This window comes from Austrofundulus limnaeus, unplaced genomic scaffold (assembly GCF_001266775.1).
Source record: "Austrofundulus limnaeus strain Quisiro unplaced genomic scaffold, Austrofundulus_limnaeus-1.0 Scaffold109, whole genome shotgun sequence".
In the NCBI taxonomy this organism is placed as follows: Eukaryota; Metazoa; Chordata; class Actinopteri; order Cyprinodontiformes; family Rivulidae; genus Austrofundulus; species Austrofundulus limnaeus.
In genome coordinates this window covers 1478563-1489537 of record NW_013952511.1, presented here as the reverse complement: position 1 = coordinate 1489537, position 10975 = coordinate 1478563, and the positions used below count along the sequence as shown (strand labels likewise).

The 10975-nt window shown below is 37.0% G+C and overlaps 1 protein-coding gene across 1 annotated transcript in view; it reads left to right on the top strand.

Moving 5' to 3' along the window:
- dync2h1 (dynein cytoplasmic 2 heavy chain 1) overlaps positions 1 to 10975 on the top strand; it is a gene marked incomplete in the record, with an annotated part of 120612 nt that overhangs the window by 30113 nt on the left and 79524 nt on the right. Inside the window, 13 exon segments of the mRNA XM_014014065.1 lie at positions 573 to 819; positions 938 to 1089; positions 1219 to 1363; positions 1871 to 1973; positions 3862 to 4026; positions 4679 to 4803; positions 6051 to 6299; positions 6594 to 6702; positions 6991 to 7104; positions 8169 to 8311; positions 8641 to 8722; positions 8971 to 9131; positions 9700 to 9837. Of these exon segments, the coding sequence (XP_013869519.1) occupies positions 573 to 819; positions 938 to 1089; positions 1219 to 1363; positions 1871 to 1973; positions 3862 to 4026; positions 4679 to 4803; positions 6051 to 6299; positions 6594 to 6702; positions 6991 to 7104; positions 8169 to 8311; positions 8641 to 8722; positions 8971 to 9131; positions 9700 to 9837 (1933 nt within the window).

The following is a 10975-nucleotide window of genomic DNA, read 5'->3' as shown; positions in this document are numbered from 1 at the left end:
GTGTGTGTGTGTGTGTGTGTGTGTGTGTGTGTGTGTGTGTGTGTACACACTGGGAGTTGCTGCCTCAGAAGTAATTGCCTCCCTCCTCAGAGACTTGAAGAACAATGGTCACTCAGTTTGCCTTTAACACTTGAGTTGATTCTCCGTCTTTTCTTTCGTCTTGTGTCACTTTGTCTAAAAGGTCACTATGCCAGTGAGGGCACTGGGCTTGCCATCTCATTCCTTTGACAAAACAACATGCAATTTATTTACAGACAGTACGAGCGAACAAGCGTGCATCAAAACCCATATTTCTAATTCTTTTTTTTGCATCCTCAATATTTATATAAATGCCTTTGGGTCTGCTATTTCAAGTATTCTCCCCAAGATCCAAAGCTGTTATTTTATTAAAATCAGCACAAACACATTTCCTCCTTCTGTATTGTTCGGCTCTGTTCTTGTGTAAATGTCAAAGCTGTTATTCATTTATCTGAAATGTTTTCTCAGTGTTACGTCATATCTTATAATATACAAACACTGTGTATGTTTAACCTCCCTTTTTTTCTTTTTTTCTCTATACTCCCACTGTTTAGCATGCTCCTGCGCTACGCCTTTTCTCGCCTTCGTTCCACTCAAGTCGCTGTAGTTCACTGCAGTGCTCAGACTTCATCACGCCACGTCCTACAGAAGCTCAGCCAGACTTGCTTGTTGCTCAGCTCAAACACTGGCCGAGTGTTCAGACCAAAGGACTGTGAGAGTCTAGTTCTTTATTTAAAAGACATCAACTTACCCAAACCGGACAAATGGGGGACGAGCAACCTCACTGCCTTCCTTCAGCAGGTTAATAGGATTATTAAACAAAGCTACAGATACATTGGAGCCAAAATGAGTTTTTGTCATGACAAAATCATCACACTGTCATGATTTTTAATGTAACTTTTCTTCATTTTTGTTCTAGGTGTTGACATACAAAGGATTTTATGATGAAAATCTAGAGTGGGTGAGTCTTGAAAACATTCAGGTGGTGGCCTCCATGTCAACAGGAGGTGCTGTTGGCAGCCATGCGCTCACCTCCCGTTTCTCCTCAATTGTACGCATCTGTACCATAGAGTAAGTCGCCATAAAAATTAATAGCAATAATTTGGCTGCATGTCTATTTCTTATTTTAATTTTTTTTCTCGTGTTAAATCAGATTCCTTTTTTTTCCTATTTTTCCTCCCTCTTACACCATTCCTTTAGCTATCCAGACAGAGAGCAGCTGCAGACAATCTACTCCGCTTACCTGCAACCAGTTCTCCAGCATAGCCTGGGTAGCCAAGCAGCCTGGGCCACTACAGGGAAAATTCACCAGCTGGCTGGGTTTTTCGTGCAGCTCTATGAACAGGTGCAGGATTTCTTTGTGGCTATATGTGCATTTATAATTTTTGTTTTTCTCCTGAGATACAGACAATTTACTGTAAGCAAAACAGAACGCACTGAATCATGAATGCTATCACAAATAAATTAAGTACATACGAGCTTACGTTTTTTTGTTTCCTATAAACAAATGTTTTTGGATTTTGAGGTTTTTAATTTTTTGCCTTGTTTGTAAATGCACATCTACAATCTACATTTTAGACTATTTATATACGAAAGTATAAAGTAGTTACATTTATTACTAACTCTTCACTAACAATGCAACACAGAAAATATACTCCTATTTAAATTTCTTAAACATGAAACTTACTGGCAAAATGTCAGTTCTTTTGTGTTAAGTACTATGGGTAAAATTTAATTATTAAAGGCTGAAGGTTTATTGATGCAAAAATGTTTAGCAATGATTATAATAATAAAAAGTATGCTAATAATGTGTGTCTTTTACCATGCTACTTGAACATTTTTCTTCATTTAGGTCAAAACAAAGTTTACAGTGGATGACCACAGTCATTACCTGTTTACCCCCTGCATCCTCACAGAATGGGTCCTCAGCCTCCTGCGATATGACCTTACTTCAGGTAACTAAAATCAGAATCAGAAACTAACTTTAGTGAAAATGTAAATGCTTTTGCGCTTATCTGGTGAGGTTAATAATTTAACAGTCTTTTAAAGCAGCAAAACACTTACTGCCTTGTAAATACATTTTGTGGAGTTAGGATTAGGGTTGTGGTATCTGGAGCAAGTGTGGATAAAAATATGTCATGGTATGACTGATTGTAAAAAAACATTTCAACATTTTCAACACAACTAGGAATACACAGTTTAAAATCTTCCTTATATTATGTAAAAGCTTCCTGGTTTCTGCCCTGAGAGGTAATAGAAGATGCAGCTCTATGAAGTTGTTGTAACCCTCTGAGCTTAAAATAAGTACTTACTGGAAACTTGAACTGAAAAAGTTTTTTTTGTTGGTGTATAAATGTAAAAAAATAAATAAATAAAAAAGAAAAAAAGAAAATGTATACCGTAGCTTTAGAGCAGCATTTGTTATGAACCACAAAATAAGTGTCAAGCCATGTTTTATTTCTCATAAAATGAAAACTCATATCAGCTGATTAATGGTTTGTAGAGGGTTTTATACTCCTTTTTTAGAAAAACAGCAATTTGTAAACAAGACAAGTTGAATTTAATGACTCGTTCTATTAACTTCCTATAGTCCTTGGGAAAATGTTCAGCTGAGTAACACAAAGCATCAATACTTCAGTTTTGATCCCTGAATCCAAAAAAAGTGCCATATGGCTTCATTTTCATGTTTTTACTCAGCTGTTTCCAGCTTTCTCCTTGTACTTAATTCTTTTCTGTCTGTCTTCCTCTGGTCTCTGCTGTGGTTCCTTCTCTGTCACTCGTCTTGCTCTCCTCCTTTTATCTTCCCCTCCCTCTGCTGTCCTTTCATCTTTTCTCTCTCTGTCAGTCTTTTTCCTCAGTCTGCAATGTGTTCCTGCTGTGATAGAGTCCAATCATTTATTTTAATTAAACATGTCAATAGAGGAACTGCTCTCTAAGCTCATGATTTCTTGGTTGACCTTTTCTTCCTATTCCTCCTTATTCCCTGCCTTGCCACTTGCCTTCTTCTTGGTATGTCAAAACTTCCTCCCTTTTGTAATAATGTTGTGACTGTGTTTATTAATGTGAGTTGGACTGTACTTACTTCTCTAATTTTGGAGTTTTAGATAACCCATATAGCCAAAATAACTGTATCCACTGACAGGCAATGTGAGAAATTGTTCATCTTGTTATTATGCCATGTTCAGCTGGAACAAAGTTCTGGCATTCACTTGAATGTTATTTTTGCTGCTTACTCATTTTTGCAGACATGGCATCATCTGTTATGTCAAAAGCATCCCTTCTGTAATAATGTTAGTGTTTATTTTATTAATCTAAAGATCTCCCAGACCACAACAATGACTGAGTCGTTCATTTGGCCAATAAACATTTTAGATAACAAATCCAAATTAAATTTGATGACATAAGTTGTTAAGCCTAATCCATAGAGACCCCACAATGCACAGGCCTAAGGAACTTTTGCTAACATCCCACAGATGCTATGTCTCCATGCTTTAAATGGACAGAGCTGTTTTAACAGCATAAGAAGGATCTAATTAGGGCAGGCATGTGGTCATAGTCTTATGGCTGACTGATGTACAGTATATAGTAGCAGTATTTTAGTTACATATTTGTTAGTTTTGGTTACCTACAGCAGCTGTGTTATGTTTGTGATTTAGTTTTTTATAGCCAATAGAAGTCCTTAATTGCCTCTGCCTCACCTGTCTCTTATTCAGTAATTAAACCACCAACTGTGATACAATTTAGTATTTAAGCTAGAATTATTAATCATAGTTTGTCTATATGTGCGCAGTTATCCTGTTGAACATTAATTACTTGTGTGTGCATCCATGTTTCTCTTTTTAGCTCAATCTAATTTGACAGACAGCATCTTGGAGGTGGTGGCATACGAGGCCCGGAGGCTGTTCAGGGACCGTCTAGTTTCCTCCAAAGATGTTCACAACTTTGAAAACATCCTTTCCTCCATCATACGAGGGGACTGGGGCTCTGATGTTCTCGACAACCTGACCGGTATGAAATCGCTCCTTATTTGCCTTTTCATCAGGCTGACGTTAGTACGAAGGATTCTGTAAAGCTGAAGATGACTCTCTTGAAGCAGTTCCTGTCAGCATTTACAGAGTGCCACTCATGCCTGAAGGGAAACTGTAATAGATTACCTCAGAGCTTCTGTGACATCTCTGCATATGGCATTGCATTTGGCAATTTCTCTGCTAATGGTCTGTTTACAATCTGTAAACAAGGATGACATTAATGACTTTTTTTTTCCTATTTCCCTGTTGGTTTGAATGATTCAAATTACACAACTTGCAAGCAAACTGAGTGATTTGTAATATTTTATATCTTCTGATGAACAATATCAGCTCACCAGCTTGTGATAAAAGCTGAATTCATTTCCAGTTATTGCAAGTTTGAGATGTTGTCAAATAGATATAAATTGTAGTTGGAGCTGGTAAAATTCATTGCTATACCCGGCTCTCGGTGTGAGCTACATATAAGTTATACAAGAATTATGGGTCTTATTTGTTATTTTAAAATCTGTTCAAAACATTCCTCTGGGCTATTTAGATGCATATCCTGCTTATAAATGTACTCTTAATATTTTTGTCATTTGCTAGTCACACATGTGATACTAATAGCATGTAAAATGTTTTTCTGTTTGAAGACGGTTTCTATGTGACATGGGGAGCATCTGAAGGAGCTGTAATGGCTCCAGGCCAGCTTCTGCCCCCACATGGTAAACAACTGGGTTGCCTGGATTCTGCTGATTTAAAACAAGTTATACAGAAGGTAAGCAGTAAGGAAGGGTGGCCTTGTTCTTACCTTGGAATTACCAGTACACACATAAATATGTATTTATGCTCACAGAACAGTTTGGTGTGTGTTCTTGTTTAATCTGGTTTATTCTGTCATACAATAGTTATAAAACAGCTGAAGAGTATGACTTGTGTAATAAAAGTTTTTGTTTTAGACATTTATTTTTTACAATTGTTTGGTATTTGTAAACATGAATTATCATCATTATTACTTTTGCCTTTAAAGTAGTAGTTCAGAACTTTTGAAGTGGTGTTGTGTGGATAGGGTTTGAACTATTAATATCTTACCTGTTGTAGATTAGCCTGGTAAAAACCAGACCCTTGTCCTTCACTTTGCTTCGTACGAGGGTCTGGACTCTCGGCTATAGAGAAGTGATTGTTTCTGGAGGTGTGGCCTCTGCTGAACTTTAAAACGATTGGATCGGTTGGCTGCAAGTGCCAGCTCCACTGTGAAGGAGGTTAAGCTAAGAAGCTAACCGGAAATCGTGTGCGCTGTAAACAACCCTACTGAGAGAAGAGAAGTACCGAGCCGAACGAGACGACTGTAAATGAGGGCTGCTGCTTTGTCAGACAAATTTAWTTTAATTTGGAAGCCTTATCAACCCGGACTGCTTCATCCACTGCCGTATGCTAAACTAACTAGCAGACACTGCGCAGAAAATTAACGTTCTGTTCTCTGATTGGCCCAGACGAAAATTCTCCAGAAGAAATCCTTGTCTATGGGAGGAATCCCAGACGGAGCATTGAAGCAAAACTAGAAATGAGCGGAACTGTGTAGGAAGGCAAGGGCTAGGCTAGTTGTAGATAGCTCTTTCAACAATTTGATTTGACAGAAATATAATGTCTCAATTGAAATAATGTAATAATGCAAAATAACTTCAATGTAAATGTTTATAACAAACTGTTTGGATGAACTGCTATTTTTTGTTTTCAGTTGTTTTAAGTCAACAGCAGTACACCTTTCTTTGCACAGCTTGGACTAACTATTAGCATATTAATCCAGTCAGAATTTAGCAGATTTTCTCCAAATTGGAATGATTTAAAATAATCTTTCTACAACAGGTAAGACAACAATTGTCCATAACCTGTCCTCAAAACCTAAAAAAATGCAAATTATTACTTTAAAGACTATTATTGGTTGGCACTTTTCATATATTTTACTATTTTTGGATATGTTTTATGCTTATTTTCTTAATAATCGTCCCTTTTTGCTTCTGATAGGGGGTAGTTCTGTATAGTCGTGACAACAAAGAGTTGGACCTTCTCCTGTTCTGGGAAGTGTGTGACTTTGTGGCCAGGGTGGATCGAGTCCTGAGTCGACCCGGTGGCTCCCTGCTCCTGGCGGGACGAAGTGGAGTGGGCCGACACACAACCACATGCCTGGTGTCACATATGCATGGTTACACGCTGTTCACACCCAAAATCTCCCGCAGTTATGGTCTTAAGCATTTCAGCAATGATCTGAAGACGGTGAGAAATACTCATTGGTCGGCGGTTCACATTAATCCTCGCAGTAATAAAGTAGAAAGCTGTTTTCGAATGAGCTTATTTATTTGGAAAAAGGTAGCATCCAGGCAATATCTACAAGCTGTTTCTGTCCCTGTTTAATCACTGTGATGTGTGTTTATCTGTTTAAATGTGAATGTTGAACACCATCTGTTTTTAACATCAGACGGAAGTAATTATTCTTGAATTAGTTTTGTATAAATATACAGTAAATATCAAATGTTGTTCATGTATGATGTATGTTTGTTTTTTGGTCAGGTGATGCAGCTGGCAGGTCTGGAGGGCCAACAGGTGGTTTTACTGTTGGAGGATTATCAATTTGTCCACCCAGCTTTCTTAGAGATGGTGAACAGCCTGTTATCATCAGGTGTGTGTTGTTGATGTATCAATAGTTTTATACCGCCAATTTTGACTTGGTGGACCTTAGCTTCAATAATAATTTCAAAAACACTGAACTACTCCTTACTCTAAAAGCTAACTGTATCTGAGCAACGTTTTAAAATCATAGAACTGCTCAATGTTTATGATTAGGAACCTCTATTTCCATCATCACTAGAATGTTTTCAGATTTGAAGGAACAATTTAAACAACATTTAAAATTTTATCAAACATATTCAGTAGCTAAGGGGTGTTTTATTTTTATTTTTTCTTCCAGGTGAAGTTCCGGGTTTGTACAGCCCAGAGGAACTAGAGCCTTTACTCTCGTCACTGAAAGATTCTGCTTCCCAGGATGGATTCACAAGGCCACTCTACGACTACTTCTCCTACAGTGAGTGCAATTTAATTGTTTGAATGCCAATTCAGCCTTTCTACTTGTACCTATTGTTTTGTTGCTTTTAGCTTTTAACTAGTCTTTTGCTAATTTGAAGTTTTAGATACTGTTTTGTTGCTATTAGCTTCCAGCTTCTATTCAGTTGCTTTTATTGTTTATTTAGTCTTTAGCTACATTTAGCTTAACATTTTTTATCTTTAGTTTTTAGTTAGCCTTTTGCTTCTTATAGTTGTAGCTATTTTTTGCTACTTTTAGCTATTATCTGCCATGCTGTGTCTTTCAGCTTTTAACTGACTTTTTGCTACTTTGAACTTTTAGCCACCTTTATGCAAAAGGCTAACCTTTAGCAAGCTGTTTGCTACTTTAAGCTTATAGCTACCCTATTTCTCCATTTAGTGTTTCTGCTCTCATTTTAGGTTTCTGCTCTTAGTAGCATTGTGTTTTGATCCTTAACTTCTGTTCTCTTTGCTTGAACTGGTCAGTTTCAGCCTTATCAGCAAATTTCAGCAGCCATTCAGCACTCACACTGTATTTTCATTCACGGAGAAAATAATTTCTCTAGTTGTCATCGGCATAGTTTTCATTTCTTTTTGTCTTCACTGTTTCAGCATTTTTAACATATTTGAATAAAGTACAAGTTATGTATCATTCCTCTTCTCACTGTAAATCCATGAGATAAATGGAACTTCCCTTCCAAATATGTTCTTTTCTTTGATTTTATCTGGTTCTATTCTTCTGCCTCCCTGCTGTGCAGCATTGTGGGCTGCAGATATGATGTCATATCTCTGAAATTGAGGCGAATCAAATCAATAGCTACGTATATTATTACTGTCACCTACTACTATTACTGTCTTATTACTGTCTCTTTGCCACCCAAAGAGCCACCAGCTCACTTACACTGTCCAATTTAGTGGGAGGTACGATGTGAAACTGGGACAGTATCAGAAGCACAAAAACTCTCCCATTAGATTGACACTCTTGTATATTAGGGTTAGGGAATCTGCTGTTTTGTTTTGTTTTTCAGTCACAATTGTTTTTTTTTTTCTAAATTTATTATTCAGGAATCCAACAGAACCTCCACATTGTCCTGATCATGGACTGCTCTAATTCTAACTTCACTATCAACTGTGAAAGCAACCCAGCCTTTTATCGCAAATGTTCTGTCCAGTGGATGGAAGGATGGTCTGACAGCAGCATGAAGAAGGTCTGTGCAGAACAACAAACACGAGTTGCATGATGCAAAGAAACATTTCAAACTAATTATTAATAAAGCTCAAAAAGTCGAGTGAGGAAGCTGATTTTAAAAAGAACGTCATATAGTCCAGACTTGAAAAAAGTTACAATAACTCTGCTGTGAATGCATGTAAATTCAAAGGATATTCAGTAATTCCAAAGAAATAGTATCACTTAGTAGATCAAAAATTTTCTATTGTCCTGTCAGTTTAACAAATCAACTGATTCATTGTGTCAGTGCTGCTTATGCTGTAAATGGTGACTTTCTGTGTGTGTAAAACCTGTATGTGTGACCATCAGATTCCTGAATTACTGTTGGTGAAAACAGAAGGAGGAGGAGAGGAGAGTGAAAAAGAGAAGGCCACTAAGCAGAAAAACTCAGGTAGGAGTAGAGGTGAAATTCTAGAGATTTGTGACTGCTTTGAGGTGAGATCATTTCCAGCCTAATTAGACTGCTCATCTGTGAACTATTGTTTTTCAACATTGAACATACTTTTTAATAACAATAGAATTTTCTTTTTTATTTACTGTTTACTTTGAGTTGCCCCAGTTCATTGTAATGAGACTGAATATATATTTTTAAATCAGTCTTTGCCTTAACAATTTTTTTGTATTTTTGGCTTTCTGCAGGATCTGATCTTGGAGAACTTGGCCGTTTGTTCCTAACTGTGCATGAGTCATGTAGGGAACATGGTGCAACCCCGAGCCAGTACTTGGCCTTTCTGCACGTCTACACTGCGATACACAGCCGGAAGCAAAGCCAGCTTACTACAAGACAGCTACATCTACAGGTAAAATGTCAGCAGGACGCTTTTAAACGGTGCATATTCACCAAGAAAAAAAATCCCACTGCTGTCTTCTGTTCTTAATCTTGACTTATACATTTAACCAAAGAAGTAAGAATAATGTTTATTTAATTGAATAATTGATTGTGATGTGCTGCAAAATATGAAGTTGTAACTTCTGTAATCAAATGTTATGCTTGTTTTTACTCATACTTTTAAAGTTACTGAAGCAATAATTTTTCCTGATGTAGTTTTTGACTTTTTTTCATTTTTTTATTTTTATAATGCAATTTTATAATCCCTATTTAGTGTAATTTTGTCCTCTGGTCACAAATTATAGGCCAAGTTTTATATTGACTGGTCCGGCCTTTCAAGCTGAAAATGATGTTATTTCTGTCACCATCTGACCAATCTGTTCATTCCTTTGACAAAATATAATTTTTACACATTTTAGATATGTCTTTAATTATTGATTATAACTTACAAGCATTCAAATGTGACTCTTTTCTTTTGCAGTCCTTGATGTTACTTATATATTAGATCTGCCCCAAGCTGCATTGACTTGTGTTTACAGGCAGGGGTGTCGAAGCTGAATGAAGCTAAAGCTTTGGTTGATGATTTGAAGAGGCGGGCTGCAGAGCAGAGTACACTGCTGAAAACTAAACAACAGGAGGCAGATGCTGCTCTGCAGGAAATTACCACCTCCATGCAGGTGTGTATTGTTGTATTTGTTGCTTGTGTGCACGTGCATGTTTGTGACTGTCAGAAAGAGGCAGGGCTGTCCTTCTGCAGGCTCTCATATCTCTTCCAGCTTCCTTCTCGTTTATTATACACAAAGCTTTCTTCAAATTTCCCCTTGCAGCATTTTCCCTGCAGTGAGGACATTTTTTAGTGTGTGAGCACACACTAATATTTGTTTGTTTTGTAACTTCTCAGCCAGCATTTTTTTATCTCCTGATACCCTTGTTTCAGTTCCCTTTTACTCAATCTGCCTTGAGGACAAACAAAATGTAAAGACTGATGAAAGTGAGCTGAACCCTGTTGATTAATTATGAAAATATTCTCTTTTTTAACTCTGTGGGGAATTTGTTTGGAGTTAGATGGGATAAGGAGGGGAAAATGAGGAAAAAGGACAAACTGTCAGTGGAGACAGTTCGCAGAGTGATAATTAACAACCAGAATCCTCCAGTTTGGTCTGTATCAACTACGCCACCTGTGGAGATGGAGACAGCAGGAGAGGGAAATAGAGGATATTTGGGACAACAAGAGGAAGACTTGAAACAAACTACTGTAGATAGAACAGTGATTGAAGTTTGGCCAAGATAGACACAAGGAGATTAGGGAACAGTAAAGTTGGGAAGAGCAGATGATTGGTAGAGAAAATTAGGAGTATGCTTTATACTGCAAGAAGTCACCCTTTAACCTTGAAATAGTTTGAGGGTCATAGAGAATGTCAATAGCAAGAATAGCTTTAGAGAAGGAAGTGATGTGATAATATGGACAGATAATCGGAGAAGAAAGTAAGTGTGGGAAAATTAGGTATCTCCCCCTAATGGGTGTGTTTTTCTAGCTAATCCTAATCCTGAATCCATTAGGTCTGCATAAAGTACCACAGATATACCTGAACTGTCTTAGATCTATTGTAATTTTGACATTCAATACTGATTAATTTACCTATATAATGCAACATTTTTCAATTAAAAAAATTCAAAAATACTTTATTGATCCCAGAGGGAAATTAGGTACACAATGTAAAGATTTTAAAATGCCTTTTTTTCCAATTACTATTTTAATCAAAGTGTATCTATCTTAGTTAGTCAGCATTTATCAAGTGCAGACATCATATATAT